The 26671-nt window shown below is 58.8% G+C and overlaps 1 protein-coding gene across 2 annotated transcripts; it reads right to left on the bottom strand.

Annotated features, from left to right (window-relative positions):
- Positions 1–62: 62 nt before the first annotated feature.
- Positions 63–26465, bottom strand: TJP3 (tight junction protein 3). 2 transcript variants are annotated; one of them, XM_032306141.1, is made up of 21 exons: positions 26243–26465; positions 15612–15668; positions 15373–15482; positions 14544–14646; positions 13973–14297; positions 12447–12550; positions 11255–11420; positions 10880–10988; positions 9492–9550; positions 9185–9251; positions 8802–8958; positions 8237–8345; positions 7923–8160; positions 7596–7807; positions 5164–5259; positions 2517–2587; positions 2031–2241; positions 1848–1948; positions 1405–1668; positions 563–609; positions 63–188 (listed from the first exon to the last, which is right to left on the bottom strand). In XM_032306141.1, exons 2-21 carry the CDS (start codon positions 15657–15659, stop codon positions 86–88), a joined length of 2700 nt encoding a protein of 899 aa, XP_032162032.1. In that variant the 5' UTR covers positions 15660–15668; positions 26243–26465; the 3' UTR covers positions 63–85. The 2 variants fall into 2 exon arrangements, with proteins under 2 accessions (XP_032162032.1, XP_032162031.1); XM_032306140.1 differs by lacking the exon at positions 26243–26465 and adding an exon at positions 19570–19799.
- Positions 26466–26671: the final 206 nt, after the last annotated feature.

Genomic DNA, 26671 nt, shown 5'->3' with positions numbered 1-26671 from the left:
AATGGGAAATGGAGTCCCAGCTCTGGGTTTGGGCCCGTCCGGGGGGAGGGGGGAGTATGGGTCAGCCCGGCCACCGGGGAAGGCATCACAGGTCAGTGGCCGGACCCCAGTCATAGCCGTCCTCATCGGAGGATTCCATATCTCGAGCTCGTGTAAACTTTTTCTTCAGGGCTTCCCGCCCATATGTCCTGGGGATCAGGAAACAGGAAAGGCTGTGGGCGGTGGGGAGGCTTGAACTACCCTTACCTGAGGCTGACTCTCTGCCAGGCACAGTGTGTGTGGACAGAGATGAGCAGGACTGTGGATTTAGGGGTCAGCCCTCATTAACGAACTCCTACGTATCCTTCAAAGCCCCATCTCATGTCTTGTCCTTCTGGAAGCTTTCCCACTCCTCTCAGGAAATGGGCCCTGACTACCTAGGGTGGAACTGGCCCTTCTGCTTTTATCTCGCCCACCAGGCTGGGAGCACGTGAAATCAGCTTGTCCAGGTCCCTTCATCCCCTGAGGCTGTGTCCCAGGAAAAGGGCTGAGGGGCTCCAGTCTGGAGTACAGGAGCTCTTACCGCACACTGTCCTGTCGCCTTTGACCGTGGTGGGGGTGGCTGTCCACCTAGGAGGGGAAGAAAGGAGATCAGCACTCCCCCCAAAGTGAGGAAAATTGGGATGAAGTGCGCCCCCTCCCAGCTCCCCACCTTGGCCCAAGCAGTGCTGCCCACAGGCTCTCCTCGCTCACAAAGCCCGCGACTCCTCTCTCATTTTTAGTGAGAAGATACGCTGGGATGGGGGTAGGGAAGACCTTGGCGGAGATCCCCTAGCCTGTCAGCACAGGAGGAGCTGGGTTTCCTGTCTCCAGAATTCCTCAGAGGGTTGCTAGGAGTTCATAATCATGTATGGAAAGTGCTCAGGATAGTGTCTGTCCCATAAGCAAGCTTCCATGGACAGTTGAGCAGGTCGGGTACTGCTCAACTCCTAGGAGTACATCATAGATGTGTACATTTTCACATTTAATTAAAAAGGGCCTGGAGGAAGGGGTTCCTTTGTCAGATTTACAGAAAGGCACTTTGGGGGCTGAGGCAGCCTCACAAAGAATACTATATGTAAATATTTGTTATTGGTAAACACCCAAGTCCTATGGGCTGGGACTTGGGTAAGCACATTCAATTTAAACCACCACCTTGTGACGTGGAGATTGATCTGTTCCATTGGATCCCAGATAAGGAAACACTGTGGTTAAAACATTTGTTTAAAGTTGTTCAGTGACTCATGGGTTCAAATGGCCTAGGTCTGGGTCTGAGACACTTCTGTTTGTTAATATCTTGAGGGGAAACAGGCCCTCCCCCACCCTGCGGTGTGTCTCAGCCCCATCCCCAAACCCCTGCCAGGGCCACCCCGGGTCCTTGCTCACCTGGGCCCCTTGGGGACTGGAGGCTCTCCCATGATCCCGCAGGCTCTGGGGCTCATCCGCCAGAACCGGCTCCGAGGACCGGGCCAGAGCTGGCGCTGGGGGACCCTCGTCCACGTCCGTGTGGGGCCCGCCCTCGCCGTCTGTGTAGCCCTCGCCGTCTGTCTCATAGTCGCTGTTGACCCGGCTGTCACAGCTCAGATCCGCGGAGCTGTCCACCAGGCCGCGGTGTGGGAGCTCCAGGTTGTCCTCCGAGGAGTTGTCCAGCTGTGGGGCAGGGCGCCCAGGCTGAGCCAAGACACCCCCCAACCAGCCAGACCCTCCCTGATCTCAGACCAGATCCCTGACCCCAGACACCAGCCTTCGATCTCAGTCCCAAACCAGGTCATGACCCTGACCTCAGGTCAAAGCTGGACCGCGGACAAGCCCCCACCCCTGACCCGCACCTGGTCCTCCGCGGTCCAGATGGGCCGGGTCTGCTGCTCACGGATGATGGCCTTGAGCTCCTGGTACCAGCCGTCACTCGTGCCGTGCAGGGGGATGGTGGCTGCGGGGAGGGGGGCATCAGCGCGGCGGAGAGCCTTGCCCCAGCCCCATCGCCTGCCCGGGCTCCCGGGCTCCCAGCCCACCGGTGAAGAGGTGCTCGCTGTGCTTCCGCAGCTCCCGGGCTTGCGCGTAGAGGCGGCGCGAGCTGCGGCGGGACACGGGCGCCAGCCACTGGCGCAGGGCTTTGAGGGCCCCGCGGCTCTCGGGGGCGCAGAAGACCACGATGGGGTAGTACTGCACGTAGTTGAGGCGTTCGATCGCCGACGGCGTCACATCCAAGAGCGCATGCTTGTTCTGGGCCCAGGCCACGTGGAGGCGGGGGCGGGGGAGGAGTGGGGGCGGGGGAGGAAGAGACCACGGAGACAGAAACACGGAGACAGAGTGGAGACGAGTCAAGAGGCAGGTGAAGAACAGCTCATCAGAGATGCGTGTGCGGGGCGAGGTCAAGGTGGAGCCCGGCCTCGCACCGCAGGTCCTGCAGGGCGGAGACGGCCCAGGGCTCGCCTGTCCCTCCCAAGCCCCCACATCACAGCACCTCCCCGAGGGGCGCTGGGGGAGTCCCCGCTTACTTTCTCCGCGATCATGCGCACGGTGTCCAGCTTGATGATCTTGGAGGGTCTGTCCGCCCTCAACACACTGTCTGTGGCGGGGAGAGAAGCCGGGGGCTTCGGAAGGGCGCTCGCCAGCAGCCCATATGCAAGCCCACCTGCCCCTCCCCCGCTCAAGAACCCACCCTGGCTCCCCATCGCCCGGAGGGCAAAACGGCCGCAGCTCTCCGAGCCTCGCGCCTGACGCTTCACGGCGCTCAGTCTCCCTGCTGACCTGCTGACCACGGCCCACACTGCTACTGACCCACTGGGAAACAGCCTCGGGGACAGAACGTCACTGGCTCAGGGTCACGAAGCCAACAAGGGGCAGGGGGAGGAGCCTGAATTGGGGTCTGTGTTCCAGACACTGCCTCTGCCAGACTTGACCCCCAACTCCAGGCCTTTGCTCAGACTGTGGAAGGAGCCTGGTCTCCCATCCCCCATCGGTCCTCCAGGACTTGAGAGGGAGCACTGCTTCCTCCAGGAAGCCCTCTAGCAAAGCCAGGCAGCTGAAGGAGGAGACACGCCCTGCCCTGGGGCACGGAGGGGAGGCGGTTTCTTTTTTTTAATTGTTATAAAATGTGCATAAGGTAAAATGTGCATAGCATAAAATGTACCACCTCAACCCTCTCTAAGCGCACAGCGCCGTGGCACGAAGCACACTCACGCTGTCATCCCCACCCTCCATCTCCAGAACTTTCCATCTCCCCACACAGAGACACTGTCCCTGTGAAGCACAGACTCCCCAGCCCTGCCCTGGCCCCGGCTCCCACCGACTCCTGTCTGTGTGGACGGGACTCCTCTGGGGCCCTCCTGGGGTCCTGCGGGATGAGTCCTTCTGGGTCTGGTTGCTCTCGCTGAGCCCAGTGTCCTTGGGGTCCCTCCATGTGGTGGCAGGTGTCAAGGTCTCTTCCGTCCTAAGGCTGGACCATGTTCCCACGTGGGGATGGACCGAGGCGTGTTTACTCATTGGCCCTGGGTCATGTCCACAGTTTGGCCTCCGTGGACAATGCCGCTAGGAACTGGGGGGAGGGGCGGGGAGGGCGGGACAGGGGTCAGCGGTCAGCGTGACCCCTGCCATTTACTTCTCTGGGGTGTAGACCCAGATGTGGACTCACCGGCTGGGTCAGATGATGACTCTGTGTTTGACTTTCTGAGGAGCTGCCAACTGTCCTCCCCAGTGGCCGCCCCGCTCTGTTCCCCAAGCCACGCACGAGGTCTCCAACTTCCCACATCCTCATGGACACTGGCCATTCATGTTGGCTTTGACACTATGGCCCTCAGGACCCCGGAGCCTCCTCCTGCGGCCAAGTTCCTGTCCCACAGACCCTGCGTCCCAGGTTGCTCTTGGAAAAGCCTCCTGGAAGGCTGCTGAGCCCCGGGGGCAGTGAGAAGGCCAAACAGACACCTCCTGAACCGCTCACACCTCCCTTGGTGGAAAACCCACACCCAGGAACCTCAGCCATGAGCCGCTGTCACAGATACATCTGGTGAGCGCAACAGGCCCCATCCGAGAGACGGGGAAGGGAGGTCTCAGGGAGGGCAAGCCACCAGCTCGGGGCCACCCAGCCACGAGCAGGAAGGGATTTAGGACACTGACTCCCCAGCACTGCTTCAAGCTGACAGGTGCTCGTCTAATGGCCTCTCTCCATCAGAGGACCCTCCAGGAGCTCGATGAGCTGTTGTGTCTGCAAACGCCTCTCCCCCTCCTGTGGGGGCTCCTGGGATCTCAGCCCCATGGGGCTCTGAGCAGAGGCTTTCTGTGTTCAGTGCATGCGCTCTGCAAACGTTTCTTGCTGGACAGCAGCCGCAGGCAGGATGTAAGTCAGCAGGCGTGGCTGTCTCCCAATAAAACTTTATTTGTAGATTCCGAGATTCGAAGTTCATTAGCATTTTCACGTGTCACAAAATTTTTCTTTTCACTTCTCTTCAACCATTTAAAATGTGTAAGTACGGGGCGCCTCAGTGGCTCGCCGGGTTAAGTGTCCGACTGGGGATTTTTGGCTCAGGCTGTGATCTGTCGGTTGTGAGATCAAGCCCTACAACGGGTTCCCTGCTCATGGGGGGGGTCAGCTTGAGATTCTCTCTTTCCCTCTGCCCCTCCCCCCTGCAGGTGCGTATTCTCTCTCTCTCTGTAAAAATAAATAAATCTTTTTAAAAATGTGAAAATACCATTGTTAGTTAGCAGGCTGTATTAAAGCTTAGCTGATGGGCCAGGTTTGGCCCAGGAGCTTTAATCTGCTGACCCCCTAAGCTAGCTTGTTTCTGGAGTCGTTAATTTGGGGCCTCCGCAGGGGAGCGTCTCTCTTGTTCAAAGCTGTGTCGATGGCTCAGTAAATATCTCACCCACAAACGAGGGACCGGGTGGCACGCTGGCTGCCTGGTGAGCTGTGTTAAGAAGGATTCTGAGGCTCTATCTGGACAAAGAGCGCCAAGATTGATTCCGGACATCGGCCCCCAGCATTAGAGGTGTGCTGGCACCTCGTGTGCTCACATCTCCACGGGCTGCCAACAAACAGCAGTCGCAGCAGCCCAGCCATCAAGCTGCTTTGGCCCCAGCGGCGGGGGAAAGTCTTGTCAAATGACCCCGCCCCCCACAACAAGGCCGCTGTAGGACCTGTGTTCTCACCTGCGATTTCGAACTGGTCAGGCATCTCAGCAGTCAACTTCTGCATCGCGATGTCCGCCACAGGCCCCAGGATCACCACCGGGCGCTTGAAGCTGGCTGAGGGGCAGCGAAATGAAAACAATCAAGGTCCCATGTGTAGTGAAGTCGGCTAGATCTAGCCAGGCCCATGGCCGCTCAGCTAAAGACTACATCTCCCAGTGTCCACTGCGGGCAAGGACAGCCATGTGACGGTATCCCGGCCAATGGGGTGCAAGCACGGTTGATGGGTGCGGTGCCGGGTTGTATCCTTCCGGGAAGGATAGGAGCCCTCTTCGCCTACCCGCCTCGTCTGTTACTTAAAAAGAGGCGTCTTGTTTGTGTCTGCAGGGGTCAGGGGTCACGTGGGGTCCGTTAGAGCCGCCGAACCTAGCTAACTCAGTGGTCAGCAAACTACAACCCAGGGGCCACGTCTGGCGCACCACCTGTTTTATGAATAAAGTTTTATTGGAACACGGTCACGCCCACTCCTTTAGGTATTATCTCTGGCTGCCTTCCTGCAGAGCTGAGTCCTTCTGGTGGACACTACCCAGCCCACAAAGACTAAAACGGTGCGTCTCTGACCTTGTACAGGAAGAGTCTGCCAACCCCTGGACGGATGGATGCACCATTTTAGCCAAGAGGAAACTGGCGCAGAGGGCACCCTGACAGGAGAAAGGGGGTAACCAGCACCCCTCTTTGTACCGTGACTCTGTTCTTGTTCTCTTTTCCCGGACTCCAGGCCTTTCTCTCTCTCTCAAAACCTCGATACATTCAGATTTCTAAATATTCTTTGGTCAAAATTAAATTGGTGGCTTTTTATTTTTTAGTCTTTCTCAAAATATAAGTGTTTCTCCTCTCCTGTTGGAGGGGCAACTGCGGAGCAGCTCAGCCCATTCCCATCCCTCTGGCAGATTTTTTTCTCTCTTTCTTTCTTTCTTTCTTTCTACCTTTCTTTCTTTCTTTCTTTTTATTTTTTTTAAGATTTTATTATTTGACAGACAGAGATCACAAATAGGCAGAGAGGCAGATGGAGAGAGAGGGAAGCAGGCTCCCCGCTGAGCAGAGAGCTGGATGCGGGGCTCGATCCCAGGACCCTGGGACCATGACCTGAGCAGAAAGCAGAGGCTTTAACCCACTGAGCCACCCAGGCACCCCAGATGTTTTTCTTTTAAAGGTCTCTGCCCCTGGGGTAATTCCTTCTCCACCCCCCACAAAGCTGTGGGCAAGGGCTCGCTTCCCCGGCTGCAATCTGGATGGGCCCATCTCTGCACCAGCCCAGTGCTCAGAGGAAGGATCTATGATCTACACACTGCTTTTGTGTGTATTTCCAAATATTTGATTAATTTCTTACGATTTTTAGCTCTTTTTTGAAATTACCTTTTAAAATATACATAACCTAAAATTTACATTTTACTCTACATTTGAAGGTGTGCAGTTCAGGGGCATTCAGTATATTCACAGGGCTGTGCGGCCACCACGCCTACTTTCAGAATATTCTCATCACCCCATCAGCAGTCCCCCCCACCCCATCTCCTCCCGAGACCCCATGAGCTCCCTTCCCGTCACTGGAGGAGCCTGTTCTTGACGTGTCACGCACGTAGACTCACACTCCCTGTGGCCTTCTGTGTCTGGTTCCCTCCCTAAGCGTCCTAGGCTTGAGGTCTGCCCCCAGGGTGGCGCACTGGGGCATCTCCCTCCTGCTCGGGCCGAGGGACCTGCCCGCGCGTGGGGGGACACGCTGTGTTATATCCCTTCATCTGCTAAGCATTCGGTTGTTTCCAAACCTGGGCTGTTGTGAATCACGCCGCTGCGAACATGCGCGTGCACGTTTCGGTCTAACACCTGTTCGCCCTACGCGTGTACTTTAAAGGGTGTCTGTTTGGCGCCTGCAGCACCCACGGAATGTGCAGCCCCCCCCGCCCCCCGCAGTGCTGTCTGGTGCCACATGTGGCTGCGGAGAATTACAACTCGGCTGGTCTGAACCAACATGTGCTTTGAGTGCAAAATACACACCAGATTTCTAACACGGTGCACGCACAGAAAAAGATGCAAAGTATCTCCCTGACAACTTATAATTGTATTATCTATTAAAACGATACTTTGGATACATTAACAAGGCACCTTATTTAAACTATCTGTAACCATTTCTTTTTTGATCTTATATGTGGCTAACTCGATTGGAAATAGGAATTAAATTTTTTAAAGCAAAGAAGCCCTCTCCTGTTTCCTCGGGCACCCTACAATAACCCCAAATGGGTATTTTTGGTGGGAGGAGCGAGATGAGGATGGGGGCTTCCGAAGAACACGTGGTCCACAAATTCAGACTATCTTAGGAGCCTTCTTCCCGGCCCCACCCCCTGGCCCCGGCCCCGCCCCCGGTCCCCCTCGCCCCGCCCCCCGCCCTGGAGACCCACCTTCTCGCAGCACCACGCGTTCGTAGGGCGGGTAGTGCCCCTGCCTGGTCAGAGCCGACAGGTCCTCGCGGCTCCGATGGGTGGTCTTCTTGGCTCCGCGCCGAAGGCCCCGCAGCCGCCAGAACTCGGCCCGCGCGCTGGAACCCCCAGAGGCACCCGGCCCGGCCCCCACGGCGCGCTGGGCCTCCTCCAGACTGGCCAGCTGCTCCGCCCTGGGGAGAAGCAAGGGGCTGGTCACCGAGGGCGGCAGAAAAGCAGCCCGGGGACGGTGGGCGGCGAGGCCGTGCCCGTCTGCGGCGGGGCAGCCGAGGCCGAGGGGGCGCGCACCTGCTCTGGTTGGGGATGATGCCCCGCTCCTGCTCCCGGAGGTCGCGCCCCATGCGCACCGCCAGCCAGTGGCCTCCGCGGGCGCGGCTCTGCCCAGGGCCGGGGTACAGCGTGTCCAGCACGTGGAAGACGTCCCCGCGGGTGAAGCCCAGGCCCGACGGCGGGCTGGCCTCCAGCTCGAAGTGCGTGCGGATGTAGAAAGAGTCGCCCACTCGGGACTGCACCATTTTTCGGAAGACTGCGGACAGGGGAGGCTCTGTGAGCGCCTGGGGCCGCCGCCGGGCCCCAGCCCTCTGGGCCACACACACACTCACTGTCCTGCTTCCGCTGTGTCACCAGCGTCACCTCCTCGCCCGGTGGTAGTCCCAGCAGGAACTGCACGGCCTCCTCCCGGGTCAGGTTCCGGAATGGCACATCATTCACCTGCCAGGAAGGGGGCGCGAGATGGGACACAGCCCCAGCCGCCCCCCCACTCCCCCCGCTGGGCATCCCAGCTCCGCCCCTGGACAGAGCCCCCTCCCAGGAGGAAGACAGCGGGGACTAGACGTGGTGCCCCGCTGACAGGGGCAAGGGAGCCCGGGACAAGGAGGACACTCAAGGCGGTTAAGATTATAAAATGGGCTGAAGGAGGCGATGGTTCTAGGGGCAGGAAAGGCACCAGGAAGGCATGACCCCGCTGAGGTGGTGGCCCAGATGAGCCGTGTCCTGGTCAGCAAGGTCGTGATCCGGCCAACAAGGTCATGACGCTGCCAGGGAGGCTTTAAAATGTTCAAAAAGTCCGTGGGGGGGTGTAACCAGCCCGTGGGGCAAGCACAGGGGAGGACACACGGGCAGGAACAGACCCAGGAACTGCACCCACTGCCGGCCGGCCGCAGTCACCTGCAGAATCTGATCTCCCTCCTGGATGCCCTGCCCGTCAGCCGGGCTGCCCTCCTGCACTCCCGACACGAAGATGCCCACGTCATTGCCCCCAGCCAGCCGCAGCCCGATGGTTGTGCCCTTGGGAAAGTGGACCACCCTGGAGTCGGGGCTGTACCTGGTAGGGGAGGCAGAGGCCGGGTCAGGCTGGAGGGGGCAGGGAGGGGGCATGCTGGGCGTCCTTGGGAGAGCCCCCACCCCCTCTGGGCCTCAGTTTCCCAAACGGCACCATATGGTAGATGCATCAACAGACTGGGGCCAGAAGGCAGGACCATGTGTCCTAGAGAGGCGGCCCCTGGATGTGTGGGCCTTGAGCCAGTGGGCTTTCTTTCTGGGGGACATACCCGCGGTCCTCCACGCTCTGGCTGCTGGACACCCTGTAGAGGTCGTAGCTACTTGCCCTCGGGGAGTCTGAAAGGGAACAGCAGTCTCTTTCCAAAGCACACGGACTGGTCCAGCCGCCATCCCGCTGCCAGATGGCCTCCCTACCCTACAGTGCTGTCACTCAGCCCTCCACCCTCCCCAGGGAGCCGTCCCTGACCTCTGAGGCCCATGCCAGCCTCTCCTGCCCTGCCTGGCGCAGACTTACTGGCTGGGATCAGAAAAACCAGAGGGACGCTCAGAGTGACCACCCTTCCCCAATCAGCTCACCTGGTTCTGAGACGGTTCTAGAATCCACCGAATTTTCCCGATGAGGTGGGGGGCTCTCCCTGGAGGGGAACAGACTTGAGGTGAAGTGGGGGTGGACGCTGAGAGGCAACTGTTGGAATTCTGACTTCGCTGCACCCGGGTTCAACTCCTGGTCCTGCTCCTTCCCAGCTGGCAACCACAGGCGCCGCTGCTCTCTCTGGGCCCCGGGGATGGCTCTGGCAGCCATGTGAACTAGTTGGGGAGGGGATCACCCACCCCCAAACCCGACAGTCCTAGGGGGCGCTGTGGCTGTAACCCGCAAAGATCACGCATCAGAAGGGACCCGCCAAGCCGCCCCAGCTCTGGAATCTTGGAAACGGCATGAGGACATTTCCTGGCATTTAGAGCTGCTAGGCTTTGGGGCAATTTGTTACACAGCCGCAGATAACAGAGAGACCTCCTGCCTCACAGATGCGGGATGCTTAAGCAGGATGCCCACTTTCTTATCCCCACCTGTCGGGCACTTAGGTTTTTAAAGATTTTTATTTATTTGGTTGACAGAGAGACACACAGTGAGAGAGGGAACACAAGCAGGGGGAGTGGGAGAGGAAGAAGCAGGCTTTCTGCTGAGCAGGGAGCGTGACGGGGGGGGGGGCTCGATCCCATGACCCTGGGATCATGACCTGAGCTGAAGGCAGACGCTTAATGACTGAGCCACCCAGATGCCCCTGGGCACTTAAGTTTTTAGGCATTGTGTTGTGTCCCCTCAAAATTCATCTGCTGAAGTCCTAACGCCCCACCCCATCTCTGCGTGGGACAGTCCTTGGAAATAGGATCGTTGTGGATATAACGAGCAGAAAGCAGGTCCTACCAGTAAGAGCAGGGCGCATGCACCCTGATCCCTTGTGACTGGTGTCCTTACGAAATGGGACACTTGGACACAGAGACAGAGGGGCACAGAGGGGAGATGATGTGAAGACGGAGAAGGGTGGCGGGGGGGGGGGTGCTACTGGAAGCTACCGGAAGCTAGGAGAGAGCCCCACCCCCACCCGCGAGCCTCCAGAGAGAGCGTGGCCCCACCCACGCCCTCCTGTGATGTCCTAAGCCCTCGCATAGTCCCCATCTGTAATCAACATCACAAGGAACATCACATCGGCTGTTGTGCCCCGAGAGAAAATCCCTAAAGGTACGTGATGCGTTCTGGAGTCTTCTGGGCTGTGATGTGAAATTCAGTTCCTTCTGCATTAAAGTTGGGTCATAGCAGGACCAAGAACCCAGAGCCAGTCATGGGGGCAGGGAGGACTATGGGTGGACAGGGGAAGCCTCTACCAGGCAGGCTGCCAGGTGCAAAAGATGTATGTGCCCATGTTCCCCTCGGGCTCGACCCTTCTGGCCGAGGGCGTACGTACTCGGGGGAGTCGGTTTGGCTGGCGTCCAAACTCCCTCGCAGGTGCCGGGGTGGCGGTGGGACATGGGAGGGCGGCGCCTGGGACAGCTCCGAGTGGAGGTCCGAGATGTCTGCAGGGCAGAGCACAACCCCTCAGGCCTCGGCCCACACCTTCCAGACTGGATCCATTTCACAGAGCAAAACATCAAGGCCCCTCGCAGCAGAGGGGCCCCGACCGAGTTACCCGCCTGCTCTTACTGTGTGGCCTTGGGCAAGTTTCTGTCCCTCTCTGAGCCTCTCCGGAGCTAGGCTCGCCAGTCCCCGCCAGGCTCTGCCCGTCACTCTGTGCCTCCCCTGCCCTCCACTGAACCCCCAGGGCCTGCTTCCGGCCCCTCACCGTCCAGGAGGGAGCTGTCGCTGTTGCTGTCGCTGACGGCCGGCGGGATGTTCACCAGGAACTGCCCTTGGTCCCTGAGCACCAGGAGAGTCAGCTTCCCTTCCGACTTCTCTATCAACCGCCGCGTGTCGCTCAGAGACAGATTCTTGCTGGACACACCATTGATCTAAAAGGGGCCGGGAAGGAAGAAGACGAGAAGGGAGTTAATGCAAAATCGGGGATACCAGAAACAGATAGTCTGTGCACTGTGGGTTGGGGATGGGTGGTTAGAAACACATAATACCCAAGAATTCACGAGAACAGCCAATCTCTAGAGGAAATAATAGAATTGGATTCCTCTTGCTCCGAGGAGACCATGCCCGAAGTACCTCCCACAAGAATTCCAGAATCGGCCAATTTTCTGAGGGGCAGGGTGGCACTAGGGGAAAATTAGAAGCAGGCTGACTCCCCATCTTCCTAGAAGGGGAACTTCTCAGGAGACCCAAGGAACAGTTGTTAGAAACAAGTCTAAATAGGGAACAGGGAGTAGACAGCCAAAGATACTAGAAGAAGACAATTGTAGTAGGCACTAGAAACAGACATTTAGAGGTGCATTAGAAACATAATTTGGGGAAGGACTTAAGGTCCTCTCCGGGGCGCTCCGGGAATCCCTTTCCAACATTTCCCCAGTGGTGTGTCTGTTTTCATCTACCCCGGGATTGTGAGTTTCTCATCCCCCCTGCTGGGTTACCGATTTCTAGCATCTGCCCCAAACCACTAGAAACAGACAATTCCTCCGGGTCACTAGAAACAGGTAACTCTGAAGAGGCTCTCGAAGCAATCCACTGGAAATGGTTTGGAAATCAAACATCAGGAATCACTAGAAACAGGTTTTCAGAAGAAGAGTCTGGAAAGAAACCAGCTCTAAGGCAGAGCCACGCCTCTGAGCCTGGCCTCTGGACCGTCAGCACCGAACACCCAGGGCGAGTTCTGGAAGGAGCGCCGTGGCCAGCCCATGGGATTCTGGGAATCCTGGAACCCGATATTTGGCCGTGTTAGAGGAGAGAATGGAGGCAGGAGGGAGCCCGCGTTGTCCTCTCTAACCTTTGGGAAACAGGCAACACCCAGGAGGCCCATGGTTCCAGCCAGCTCTGCTGACCTTGTCTGTGGCTGGGTCTCCCTGTCCTGTCCCCAACAGGAAGTCTGGGCTCACCTGTAGGATGAGGTCACCTTCCTGCAGCCCACGGTTCCTGGCGGCCAGGCCCGAATCGGTGATGTGCTTGATGAAGATCTGACTGCCCAGGGTGACCCCGAACTCTGTAGGGGGAGGAGGGAAACTGAGGCAGGGCCTGGGGTCTGGGCTGCGGGCTCCTCTCATGCTCAGACTTCTCACCTGCCCTCGACCCTCCCGCCGGCCTTCCGGGCCACCCACCTGAAGGGAGAGCTCGGGCCTGGCCCCCTCCACGCCACCCTGGGGCTGTTCTGACAACCCACCAGCCAGGATCGTGATGTCAGCACAGAAGGTCACGGCCCGGGGCCTGGGAAGGAACAGCGCCGTGGTCCCCGCTCCCCAGCGCCCTGCTCCATCACCCCACGGATGCTACTAATGACATCACCACCAGGATTCAGGATGTGACCGTTGCTATTAAAATCCCAGGGTGGGGGACCCCTGGGTGGCTCAGTCGGTGAAGTGTCTGCCTTCGGCTCAGGTCATGGTCTCAGGGTCCTGGGATCGAGCCCCGCTTTGGGCTCCCTGCTCAGTAGGGAGCTTGCTTCTCTCTCTCCCTGCTCTCGTGTTCCCTCTCTCTCTCCCTCTCAAATAAATAAAATCTTTAAAAAATAGTAATAATGGTAAATAAAATTCCAAGGTGGGGACAGATGTTCTGGTGCCATCTGTCACATCATTACATTTAGAATTCTAAAGTCCGAGGGGCGCCTGGGTGGCTCAGTGGGTTAAGCCGCTGCCTTCGGCTCGGGTCATGATCTCAGGGTCCTGGGATTGAGTCCCGCATCGGGCTCTCTGCTCGGCGGGGAGCCTGCTTCCCTCTCTCTCTGCCTGCCTCTCCCTCTGCTTGTGATTTCTCTCTGTCAGGTAAATACATAAAATCTTAAAAAAAAAAAAAAAAAAAGATTTAGAATTCTAAAGTCCCAGTGCTGCCATGGACTCGATAGGGGTGGAGGTCACGACCCCGTTGGTGGCACGAAGGGAATCCCGTGATCGTGACGCTCCATCCACGTCCAGTATGTGGACTTCCTGGGGCCGCTCGACATCGTCACAAACCTAGTGGCTTTAAAATGATACCGATCTGCAGTCTCATAGTTCTGGGCTCGAAGTTCTAAAACCTGGGCGCAGGCAGGGCTGGTCCTCACCGGGGCCCCAGGGAGCCCCGGCTCCTGCCCTTACCTGGCCCGCGCGCCGTCCCCTCAGCTCCCCGCTAGCGGCGCAGGGTCTGCCCGTCTCTGGGACCCCCGCCCTCTGCGTCCCTCTCATGAGGACCTCATGGGGATGCCAGGCCCCCACAAAACCAGGGTCACCCCCACCTGGGAAGGCGTGACTAGGTCCCCTCTGTCTCAGGAGGGGACACATCCACAGGTCGCGGGGTCCAGGCCAGGCACATCAGTGGGGGCCCTTACTTTGCTGACCACAGGCCACGCGGGATGGGGGCCAGCGCAGTGGTGGTGCCTCTCAGCGGGAACGCTGCACCGCCCGGCCCCAGCGCGCCCCGGCCGCGGGCTCACCTTCGCTTTCTCGCCTCCGCACCAGCACGGATTTCACGGGCCTCATGCGCACGTCCTGCCGCGGCAGCCGCTTGAAGCCGGACACCAGGGCCAGCCCGTTAGCCTCAGAGCTCGCCCCGGGGCTCCTGCGCCCGTGGCTACCAGCCCGGCTCCGGCGGCCCGCCCTTGGCCGGCGCGAGCACTCGTCCCAGGAGCGGCCGGAGCCACTGGACGTGTCCCCTTCATAGCCGCGGCCGTGGTCGACCTCGTCGGAGTCCCGATGGCCCCGGCCGGAGGGGCTGGTCTTGGTGGCGGGCAGCTGGATCTTCCGGGGACGCTTCACTGTCTGTTAGGGGAGGAAGCGGGGGGCCGGCTCGAGGCTCTGCCCCCATCCACTGGGTGGTCCTGGGGGACCCTGGCCCCCTCTCTGGGCCTCAGCATCCAAGCTGTGAAATGGGGACGAGAGTCCACTTGCTTGGAGAAGCTTACACTCCGACTGCCCCTGGGCTACAGGACCAGGTGGGGCTCGGGCTGGGGGGAGAGGCGGCCCCTGGCCCAGAGGCTGCCCCCCCCCGACCCCCCCCCGACTCACAATGTTGGCCAACTTCGTGCAGGTCTTGAGTATCTGAATGGCAAAGGTGGAGGTGACACTCTCCAAGGAGACCCCATTCACCATGACGATGTGGTCCCCCAACCTGAGGGAGGGGGCTGGGTCTCAGGGAGGAGCCCTCACAGGGGAGCCCTCTCCCCAGGCCTTCCCTGGGGGCTCCTAACACTTCCCCCAGTGCCCCACTTTGGGGTAGGCACCCCCAGTTCTGCAAGGCCTGCTTCTAATTCGCTGGGGTCCCATGTCTCATAAAGACCTGAATCGTTCTGGGTCTCAGTTTCCTCATCTGTAAAATGGGGCCAATCATAGATGCTTCTATAATAATAAAATGCAACCACAGAACCGGAGCTATGATTATAATGGGTGTCTTCATACCCCTCATTTCTTCTGTGCGTCCCCTCTTCCTCTGTCTGGGTTTCAACATCTCTCTCTCTCTCTGAAGCTGTTCCTTGAGTCTGGGCTGAACCAGATCACCCATGAGTCGCTCAGGTCCCTGAGCCATTTCCCCCCAACATAACTCCCCAGAGCCTCCTGCCCCCAAAGGCTCAGGACACTGGGTCTCCCTCCAGCCAAAACAGCCTTCCCAGTCCTCTCATTCCAGGAATGCCTGGGGCCACTATGACCCTCAGAGCTACATCGGAGGACTAGAAAGTGCATTGGGGAGAGGGAGGGCCACATCGCTAACTCGGTCCTGCCACCAGCTCCAAGCCCTGTGTTGCCGGAGCTAGAAGGCAGCAGGCACTGTGCTGGCTCCTCGCTTTGGCCCACACGGGTCCCTCCTCTCAGCCAGCACCCCTGCCGCCTCCCTACTCACCGCAGTCTGCCCTCCGCTGGTCCCCCGGGCAGCACATCAGACACAACCACGGACCCACCGGGCCGGTCTCGGCCACCAGAGATCGCAATGCCAAAGCCTCGCTGGGGGTCCTAAGAGATGAGGAGACATAGGATGAGCATCTGCTTCCCCTGGGGACAAAGATTCTCCCATCCAGTCAAGCAGCCCCGGACCAATAGGACATTCCTGTTGGTGCCCACACGGGGAGAGGGAGGCCTCACCTTGCAGAGCGTGGCCGTGTGCTGTTCCCAAATGGTCAGCTCCTCCATGTCCAGCACCTGGAATGAGGGGATGCAAGGTAGGTGTGAGGCCATGGCAGGTCCACTGAAGCACTTGGGGGTCCCCTCCCCGGGTGTGAGGCCATGGCAGGTCCACTGAAGCACTTGGGGGTCCCCTACCCTGGGTGGGGAGCCCGGGTCTGACACTCCCACCATCCAAACCTGTGGGCAAGTGGCCACCTCTCCGGGGGCCTCAGCTTTTGCATCTGTGAAGTGGGTCTACGTCAGGGTTCTCAGTAGGGACCGCTCTGCCCCCCAGAGGATATCGGGAGACATCTGTGGACATCATGACTCCAAGAACCGGGCAAGTGGGGGCCAGGGGTGCTGCTCAAACCCGCAGAGCAGGGCAGTCCCTGGCAGAGAACAATCTGGCCCCAAACGGTCATATGCCAAAGCTGAGACCCCGGTTTAAGTGAACCATAATGGTAAGAGCAGAGAAGGCAAATGCCTGGGGGATGGGGTCTGGGGGGACCCACGCCTGCGAGTCAAGCCAGCTCGGCCAGGCAGAGGGCATTTTTTCTGCTCCAGCCCCCCCGGGGCCTCCTCACTGTTCCTCCAATACTTGGGGCCTTTGCACCCGCCATTCCTTCCTCCTGGAACTCTCTTTCCCCCAGATCTCTGCCTGAGTCCTCCCTTGGCCTCCTGTTCATCTTGGCTCACGTGTTACCTTACTGGGGTGGCCTCCCAACCCCCTGTTGAGAACAATAAGCCCTCGCACTCCACAGCAGACCCCCTTAGCCACCCTGCCCCAACACGGTTTCCCAATTCACACAACCTGGGACCCCGTGACCTTCTCTAGATTTTTTTGCTCTGTCCACCTCCCCTCTCGAGAAAACCAAATCCGGAGGCAGAGATTTTTTCTGCCTCGTTGGCTGTGGGGTCCTGATTCACAGCAGGGGTTCAAGAGCTGCTGAAGGAAGGAAGGACGGGCTTTCCTTGGCCGGGGACTTCGCATGCCCTATCTCATTTAGTCCACTCACTGAAGGGAGCTTCTATTATCTATTATCCCTATGTTCCAGAGGAGGAAACTGAGGCACAGAGAGGCAAAGTCACCTGCCAAGCCAACAGAGCTGACGGAGGTGGGGGCTGGGGAATGCGGACCTACCAGATCATGGATGGGAAGGCAGAAAGGAGACCCCCCCCCCCCCCCGCCGCCAATTCAGCGGCTCTATTTCCCTGGGGCCTGGTAGAAAGGACCTCCCTCCCCAGCCCGGCACCGCAGGTGGGTGATTTTCTCAGCAGAAAATCCCTGCGCTGGCGGCTGCTGCCTGGTTCCCGGGAGAGCAGCATTCCTGGCTCCCAGGAGAGGGGAGGGGGGCAGAGAGGAACAAAGCCCAGGGCGGGGCCTCCCAGGCACTCCAGGCTCTGCTACCGGGAGCCGGAGCGGGAGCCGGAGGGAGAGGGCAGCGCTCACAACGAAGACTCAGCCCCCTTGGCTGGTGATGGTCCTGGAGCCACTCCCAGCCTTGGCTTCCCCTGCTGTGAAATGGGTTGGCCTCCATCCCCGCTGCCCGGTCGTTCAGGGCTGAGGCACCCCGGAGCGGGGCACGGAGGAGCCACAAGCCAAAGGCGGAAAGAGCCTCCGCCCCCCTTCCGCCCCCCTCCCCAGACGCAGCAGGTGTCTCTTTCCTCCTCCGCACACTGATAAGAAAACCTGTTCCGAGGGCTTTACACACACCAACTTGCTCAATCCTGAGGGGCCCTAGGATGTGGCCTCCTCCAGAGGGAGAGGGAAGGACGGCCCAGAGAGGTCCAGTACCACGACTGAGGTCACACAGCGGACGGCGGATCCAGGCAGCCCGTCCCACACCCCTGCGCCCCGCCACAGACCCCAGCCCTCTTCTGCTCCATGCTTCTGTTCTCCAGAAACTTATTTTTCAAAACAGAATCTTTTTACTTGGCTTTGATTTTGTGCTGAATTTGGATTTGTGCTGAATTTGGCCCCCCGAATTTGGATTTCCTGGCCTTCTTCTGAGAAACAGCCCCAGGGAACCAGGGCCCCCAGGGGACAGGTGCAGGTGGCCCAGGCTTGTCCTGTCTTGCACTGGTTCGTGCCTCCTCGGTTGTCAGAGGCCTTGACTAAAACCCAGAGAGCCAACCCTAGCACCCCCCCGGCACCCCCTCAGCCCAGTTCACCTCCACAGCTTTCCCCGATGGCCCCCTATGCCTAACACACAACCCCAGGATTTGCGCACGGTTAGCCCTTGCCGCTCAGGGTCTCGGCTCCAAAGCTGCCTCCTCAGGGAGCCGGCCCTGGCTAGCCAAATTTCCCTGACTCCCTATCACTCTTCCGTGTTTCATTATGTTTTATTCATGGCATCCAAATCGTCTTAAAATATCCTGTGTGATCATCAGTTGGCAAGTTTCTGGTCTTTCCCCCGGGCTGTGAAGGCTGGGTGAGCCTGTCTCTTTGCACACTCTGGTCATGGCCCTTGGCACCTCCTGGGCCCTGTGATCAGCCTCTGCTCAGAGCCTTAGCACGAATGGTACTCTCTGGCAAACTCCTATTCAACCTTCACAGCCCCAGTGCCATTGTCTCCTCCTTCAGGAAATGAGTCTTCAATGGCCCCATGCACACATCTCACATCCTTAATTACTGGAATCTGGAATGTCCCTGTGCACTATGTCCCGTACACCCCTCTAGTCTGGGGGCATGCTGGTGGGCAGGGCTGGGGGCCCAGGGACCCCAGCATCGTCCCCACAACACCAGCAGGGAGACAAGAGTTTGGGGGAACGAGTGAACGGTGGCGGGAAAGGTCTATTCAGCCAGGAGATCGACCGGTGTGTTGGGAACTCCTAGACCCCTCAGCCAGTGACCCACCTGGGAGAGCTCTGAGGGGGCGGGGCCGCACCTGCTTCCCCACCCGCCGAGCCCCAGGCCGGTGACAAACAGCAGAGGGGAGGAGGAGTCGCCCAGAGCAGGCAGGTCAGGTGGTACCAAGTCACACAACCCCAGGCACTAGGCTCTGGGACCGCAGTCCTCACTCCCCCGCCCCGCCCCCAGCTCCGGGAACAAAGGTGGGGGAGGCGGGAAAGGGGGCCACAAACAGGCCAGTTGCGGGGGGGTGGGGTGGGGGGGTGGATTCTGGAAGCTGTTTCCCCGCAGCCAAGATAAAGCTGGCGGGAACCTTAGGGCTCGAGCAGTGTGGTCTGGGACAGCCATATTTCCCCCCAGGCCTCAGTTTACCCCACCCCCACCCCCGCGCGATCTCCCACCCAGTGCAGACGCCGCGAATCGGTGTAAGCTCCATCCCTGGAGGGCGAGGCCCCCCCAAACAGAGACGCGGAGACCCCTCCCAGCAGGTTCGCTCTTGTGGAAAAGGGGCTTCTCGGTCCCCGTCTCGGCCGTCCCAGTATACAGCAAGCGCCCAATACATGGCGGTGGCTTCTCCAGCAGCTTCCTCGCTTTCACCGAAGCCACCCCAGCCCACAAAAGAAGTGATCGCTGCCGTTCCACTGTGGCTCAAACTTGAGGGAACACCGCGGGAGCCCGGCGTAAACATCTTCACAAGGCACCCAGCATGTGCCAAGCGCTTAAAGCACATTTTTCTCCTAGGATCCTCCCTACGCCCTTCTTTTAAAACGGTCACCAATTTTATAGGCGAGGTACAGAGAAGCTTTGTTTCGCGGGCCCAGAGTTATACAGAAAAAGTCAGGATTTGAACCCAGGTCTACCGGGTAACGAGGACGACCCTGGGGCAGACAAAGCCCCCAGAGACAGCTTTTGGACACCAGCGGGCGTGAACGCCCCTCGCTGCGCAGCCTCCAGCTAGCCACGCTATTCCTCTGGGCCTCAATTTCCCCATCTGTAAGCTGGGGTGATCTGGGGCCCTGGGTCTAGGTCGCAGCCCCCACTCCGGCTAGATTCCCCTCCCCCTCCCGCCCTCGGCGGGCTACTCGCCTGGAATCTCACGGCCATGGTCCACCCCCGGGACTCTCCAGCGCCCCTGCCCCTGGGGGGCCTTGGAAACGGTCACTCGGTCCCCACCTTGGGGTGAGGGAGGAGGCTGGGGAGGCTGGCGGCAGAGTGGCCGGCCCTCGCCCTACTCCAGCCCGCTCCGCGGCTCCCGGCTGCACCTGCCCCTCTTCCTCCTCCTTGTCCCCTACCGGCCCCGCCCCCGCCCCGACACGCCTCCGGGACGCCGCGGAGGGAGGCCGCCTTCGCCCCTGATCGCGGGATCCAGGCGCCGGGGACGGGCGAGCCAGGCCGGGTTTTCCACCCGGCTGAGCCACGGCCGGCCGTCGGGGCTGGAGGCCCGCCAGGCAAGGCTGCCGCGAAGACCCGGCAAAAATTCCGCCGCGTTTCCGAACGGAACCTGCGGTTCAACATCCGTGCACCCGGACCCTTTCAAGAATCAGGTGGGACCACGGCAGCAGAGCAGGTTCAGTGCCGGAGACGTCCAGAACCGAGCGCTAGCCTTTCTCGGGGCGCCCCGTCGCCGGGAGCTTTACCCCCATTACATAGAGGGGAAACTGAGGCCCGGTGACGTCAGCGGCAGGGACTTATGATGCACGGAGGGGCGCGGGAGCCGCCACTCTGCACTGGCCCGGGCCCCCAGCCGAGCAGGGCGGGGCTGGTGGGAGGAAATTCTGGGAGCAAAGGTCAGGCTTCCTCCTCAGCCTCGGAAGGTGAGATCTAGGAAGGACAGGGCGGGGGCAGGAAGGCCTCTCCTGGGGAAGGTGAGGGAGCGAGGCTGACGGTGGCTCCACCCACACCTTCCTTCCAGCTATATTTACCTTGACACCCAGCTGTCTGGGTGGCACCTCATGCCAAGGTCGAAAGGGCAAATCAAGGCACACGCTTCCCAGCCTCATCCAGTCCGTGCTGGCAGAGAGGAATCCCACCCACGCTGTGGCGCAGAAAGTAGGGAAGAAACGAGGAAACTGGGGAATCAGGAAATGCTTCCCGGAAGAGGGAGCATTGCAGCTGGGGTTTTGAAGGTTGGGTAAGAGTTTGCCAAGTGAACAGGATGATATAATACAATCTTTGAGCGCCCCCCCATGATTTCTTACCCCTCCCCGTTTCAGTTCTCCCCAAAACACGAGTCCGCAGAGCCCAGCCCGCCAGCATGGGCCTCTAAGCATCTCCAAAGTTCCCCCAAGACGGTAAGCCTTGGCAGAAACCCATCTGAGGACCGACTCCAAACCTCGGGGATGGAGGGGAGAGCTCCGCTTTTCCCCAATATGATCTTTGGCCTCCAGCAGGCTGTACACAAAACCATTTTAGGTAGAACAAGGTCAAACTTTTTTTTTTTTTAAATAGCTGTGTATTTGTTTTAATGAGTCATAGGAAAACATAAGTGAGCTCCCCGCTGACATGCGTCCGTGGGTGTTGGTGGCTGTCAGTGCCCGGGAGTGGCCCGCGTGTGGGGAACACCCCAAGCTCCTGCTTCACTACAGACCTCAGCCCCAGTATCTATGGACTAAAGGGGTTCAATGTGCGGTAATGAGGCTCCCGGCTCACGTTTATCGAGAGTTTGCTTCGCTGAATTACACATAATGATGGGCCTTAAGCCCACTATTCCAGCCACCCCCGAGCCGGATCACTTTAAGGAGATAAAAATCTGCTTTTCCCCAATCTACTTCATTCTTGCATTCATAGTTTTTATTCAGTCATTAACGCAAGAAAGTGTCTCCTGCTCTACACCAAGTACCTAAGCGGGAACCCAACCCAACTGACTTCCTATCTGAAGTGTCAGTGCCAAATTCAACCAGGAGGGGGCAGTGCGGGCATGGCGTGAGAGAGTGGGGGAGGGAGCATGCTTTGGACAGTGGGGTCCCGGAACTAACCCTGGGATGACCCTGCTCCGTCTTTCCGAGTGCCTAGGGGGGAAACTGAGGCTCAGACAGAGAGCCGGGGCTGGACGGAGGTCCCTGAGAGTGGTGGCCGCAGGAGGGGTGAGAGCCTGGGGGTGGGGCCCACGGAGGGGGCTTGGGGCCGGGTGTACACCAAGGGCTGATGTGACAGATCCAGGAGAGCCAGATGATATTCGAATCGTCATGTAACATAAATAGAAAGTGCTACTGAGACTTGTGAGAGCATCGGGAGGAAGACACGACAGGGGCTGGGGGCTCAGGGAGGGGTTCCCCGAGGAATGGCACTCAAAATAAGAACCGAGTTTAGGAGGAGTGCCCTGGGCCAGAGGGATCCAAGCAGAGGAACAATTGCATCTAAAATAGTTGAGGGAGGAGCCGTGGAAAGATCTAGGTGTTCCAGGCAGAGGGCGCAGCCTGTGCAAAGGCCCTGGGGCAGGACCACACCTGGCACATTGGAGGAACAGCCTGGAGGCACTGGTGCAGAGTGGGTGGGGGGTATAGGGAGGAGGGAAGGGCAGGAAGAGGAACGAGGAAGGTCATGCAGGGGCTTGGGGGCTCAGGTGAGGACTTGGGCTTTTACCCCCAGGGAGGACAGAGACCTGGAGGGCAGTGGGCACAGTGGGGCAAACCCTGATTTGGGTGATTGCAGGCGCCCCCTCGTGGTCACTGGGGGAGGACAGGCAGTGGGGGGCTAAGGCAGGAGCTGGGTACTAGGGAGGTCAAACCTGGAGGCCCTTGCAAGGTGTGGCTTTAAAACAAACGTTTTATTTTGGAATCATTTAAAATTGATGGAGTGGGGGCGCCTGGGTGGCTCAGTGGGTTAAGCTGCTTTCGGATCAGGTCCTGATCTCAAGGTCCTGGGATTGAGCCCCACATCCGGCTCTCTGCTTTGTGGGGAGCCTACTTCCCCCCTCTCTCTGCCTGCCTCTCTGCCTACTCGTGATCTCTCTCTCTCAAACAAATAAATAAAATCTTAACAAAACAAAAAAAAAATTTGACCGAGGGGCTCCTGGGTGACTCAGTCAGTTAAGCATCTGCCTTCAGCTCAGGTCACGATCCCAGGGTTCTGGATTCGAGCCCCTCATCAGGCTCCCTGCTCAGCAGGGAGACTGGTTCTCCCTCTGCTGCTCCCTCTGCTTGTGCTCTCTCTGTCTGTCAAATAAATAAATAAAATATTTAAAAATAAAATAAAATTGACCGAAAAGTTGTAAGTACAATTCAGAAAGTCCCCAGATGACCCTCACCCAGTCTCCTCCGGCACTAACATTTTCCACGACCGCAGTGTACTGTCAGAACTAAGACACTAACATCCTACGTCACCATGAACCGAACTGCAGACTGCTCTCACGCACCTACGCACACACCCAGAATGCTGACGTGAACTTACAGATGGACAGTAAGCCCTACGATTGCCACAGGGCAGTAATCAACAGCCTCCATTGGACAAAATTCGTTTGCATTTCTATGGACCTGCACGGTCTGGCATGCTGCCGCCACTGCCACCACTGGTTTCCTCTAACTTACAGGGCAGGGAAACAGTTCCGAGGCCAGGAGAAGCGCAGATAGTTTTAGAGGACACCCCAAAGCCTGGCATTGATTGGATGCTCAATCGCTCTACAAACACTAGGGAGCCATTGAAAGTTCTTGAGCTAAGGTCGCAGCTTATTAACTGCACATTTATTTATGGGACGATTTTTGGAAGATCTCTTCTTCCCACTGGCCTGCGAGCTCTACCCTCAGAGTATCCCAGGCACCTAGAACAGTGCCTGGTATGCAGGAAGTGCTTAATGAATGAGTAAATAGCTCCTGGGGAGCCACCTAAGGTACTGAGCAGAGGAGAAAGGCCAGTGCTGTGTGCCCTGGGGCGGGGGGCACATTCGGAGTGGGGACTGCAGTGGGCCCAGCCACAGAGCCCATAAGGACTGGCAATGTGGGGGTGGCAGTCGTGGGGGAGGCTGTGCTCCTCCCCTGCAGCAGAACTCCCCCCCAGAGCTCTGTCTTCCTCCTGTGGTGGGGAGGGGGAGGGCCAGGTAGGGGTACGTTCTGAGTCCCCCTCCAGCCACAGCTCGCATTGCAATCTTCTAGAAGAGTCTTCATGCCCCTCCTTACCTTCATTCCCCCTCTATGCCACAGTGGTCTCCTTAAGGTGCCCCGGGACCCCCCACGTTGCCAAGCCCTGGGACATACCTCCACCCTCCTGTACATGCTGCCCCCGATGCTGCCCCTCCCCCCGGCCACCCGGGCATAAGGAATGCACCCAACAAACCCCAAACGAGGCGCTTTCTGCAAAAACCCTGATCATCCCCTCCTGGTAGCGAAGGTCAAGGGACAAGGTCACAGCCGGGAGGAGGCAGAGGAATCCTGACAGCTGAATGGGCTCTTGGGTCCTAGATGGGGCTCCCGAGGCAGAAAAGGAAATCCCTGCGCTCCGACGACAGCCTGCCCTCAGCTCCTGGTGAGGGAGGGTGTTGGTGTCAGTCCTGGCCACAGCACCCCGCGGTCGGGACGTGTTAGTGTTGGAGACCAGGTGAGGGTCATATGGGGACTCTCTGAATTGTATCTACAGCTGTTCCGTCAGTTTTAGATGATTCAAAATAAAATGTTCTAAACCCACACTTCGCAGGGCCTCTGCCTTTGGCTTCCCTGGTCCTCCTGCTCCTGCCCTCACCCCCACAGTCTGTCGTTCCCGCAGTGGCCACCAGAGGGTGCCCGGGAGCTCGCGAGTCCAGTCCCACCCTCCTCTGGCCACAGCCCTCCAGGGCTCCCACCTCCCTGGGTCAAAGCCTCTGTGTGGCCCCCAAGACCCTGCAGGACCTGCCCGGTCTCCTCCCCGTCCTCCCCTCCTCCCTCTCTCCTCCTCTCCCATTCTGCTGCAGTCACACAGGTCTCCTGGCTGTTCCTCCAACATGCCAGCCCCGGTTCAGCCCCAGGACCTTTGCATGGGCTGTGCCATCTGCCTGGAACGCTCATTCCCCAAATAGTCACTTCCTTCATGTATCCTCAGACGTCACCTTCACAGCAAGTCTACCCTGATCTTCCTATTGAGGGTTGTAAAATACCTCTTTGACGTTTCACTCCTGTCCCTGCTGCTTTTCCACATTTCCTCCCTGTGACACTGACCAGTCTTTAACCCCGGATACAATTTCCTTCCTTATCATATATCCTGTTTCTTGAATGTCTTCCTCTGCCAAAACACAAGCCCACAAGAGCAGGGATCTTCATTGGTCTGGTTCCCTGCTGAATCGCCAAGGCCCAAAAGGGCACCCGACACACAGTAGGTGCTCATTAAAGCAAGTTTGCTCCCTGGGCAGCCCCTCCTCCCAGCGGCATCTCCCACGAACCTCAGCCCATTCCAAAGGGTGTCAGGCTCCTCCCTGAGCAAACACTGCTCCTCTGGCTCAAGGCCAGGCTGAGGAGGAAGAACAGGCACCCATCTGCGGACTTTTGCCAGAACTCAGGGCCATGCGGAAGCCCTGCACCATGGAGGAAGGAATTTTATAAGATGCTGTGCCTGGAGTGTTGGTTGTTGGGGGTGGGGTGGTCAGAGGCAGCCTCCAGACCTCCTGCTCTCCTGTATGCCTGAAATCCTGACTTGCTGTGCAGCTGCAGGCAAACAGCTGTCCCTCTCTGAGCCTGAGTTCAACTTCTGTCTATTAGGAAGGAAGATGGGACATGGCAACTAGCTTGGCATTCTGAGTTCTGGTTTGGGGTGGGACCGTTTACCCCACCACCACCACCGACTGAGAATCGATTACCTACACTCTCCTTTGCTGCTTTTAGCAGCCCTGGGTCATGCTGACTCGAACTGTACCCATTTTACAGAGTGGAAAATTGAGGTTTTGATAGGCAAAGTGGCTGGTGGCCAGATCTATCTGACTCCGTGGGTTTTCTCTCCAAATCCCAGGCAGGTGGGATTCTCACAGTCAAACTATATCCCCTTCCAATGCCACAGACTCCAGATTTGAAGCCTCTCCACTCCCTGGGAGTGACCCCCAATTCCAGACCTGGTGTATACCCTGAGACTCATGTGCCTGTGCCTCCCTGGCCCCAGAGGGCCCTCTCTGTCCCAGACAAAGAGACTTGAAGTGCAATCAGACACCCGACTGGCCAGGAAGCTTTGTCTTGCGCTTTGGGGAGCAAATGACCCAGAAAAACCTATTTCCTCCCCACCCTGTCCCCTCTGGGTTCTGAGCTTCTTTGATTTGGGGACCACCCAGCACCTTGCCCACAGGAGGCTCTGCCTATGCCCCGCTCCCCCCACCCCTTCTTGCTTTTCTCCATTGGCAAGTTTTGCCCAGAGAAGGAATCGAGACAGGCGAGATAAGCCCGCTGTGGGACCCCTCCCTGGCCCGCTGCGGGTCCCAGCAGTGGGGGAGGCACGTGCCACAGCCTGGAAACTTGGGAGTCTCTTTGGGAGTTCCAGGAAGTGCTGCCTCACCTGCCGCCTCCCTACCCAGGCCTCCCCTTCTCGGTTTTGGGGGCTCAGAAGCCAGCCTTTGCCTCTTCTTCCTCCCTGGCACCACCTGGGGCAACAATGACCCTTTTAAGTCTCTGGCTCCGGTGTCCTGGGCAGGTCGCCAGGGGCCGTAACTGCCAGCCAGATAATCCCTTAGAAACTATGTCAAATGCCCGCGCAGGAGTGTCCGTCTCCTGCTTTCCGGGCAGTTGAGGGGAGATGTTGGGGGGGTCCCAGGACCCCGTGGTCAGGGAGCTGGTGCTGCTCTGAGCAGAGCAGGCTGGGGAGGGGGGGGACTTACCTGTCTAGGAGGCAGGATGGCCTCTGGGCAGGCGGCGGCAGCCAGGGCTCGGGTGCCTGCCTGGCATGGGGGTAAGGAGGGGCCCTGAGGTTTGAGCTCTGTCCTCCTCACTTGGTTCCCCAACTTTTCCTCCCCTGTGGAGGCAGCGTTCTGTCCCGTGGCAGGTGGAACCAGCAGGACAAGGTGCACAACGCCAGAGAGAGACCAGCCGCTGGTTGGGCGTGTGGCTTTGTTGCAAGGTGCTCTCACGTGGGAGCAGCCGGCCTTAACCCCTGCTTGCCCAGAGGCCAGGGACGCTGAGGGACTGACTGCATTGTTCATGCCACTGAGCGCCAGGCCCTGGCTTCAGCACAGGGACTGGAACGCACACGCGGGTCCTCGGGAAAACAAGCACGTCTCGGCTCCCCTTCTCGCGGCCCTCCTGGAACC

The sequence above is a fragment of the Mustela erminea genome, chromosome 1 (assembly GCF_009829155.1).
Source record: "Mustela erminea isolate mMusErm1 chromosome 1, mMusErm1.Pri, whole genome shotgun sequence".
NCBI lineage: Eukaryota > Metazoa > Chordata > Mammalia > Carnivora > Mustelidae > Mustela > Mustela erminea.
The sequence above is the reverse complement of the archived record's forward strand: the minus strand, read 5'-3'. Positions and strand labels throughout refer to the sequence as shown.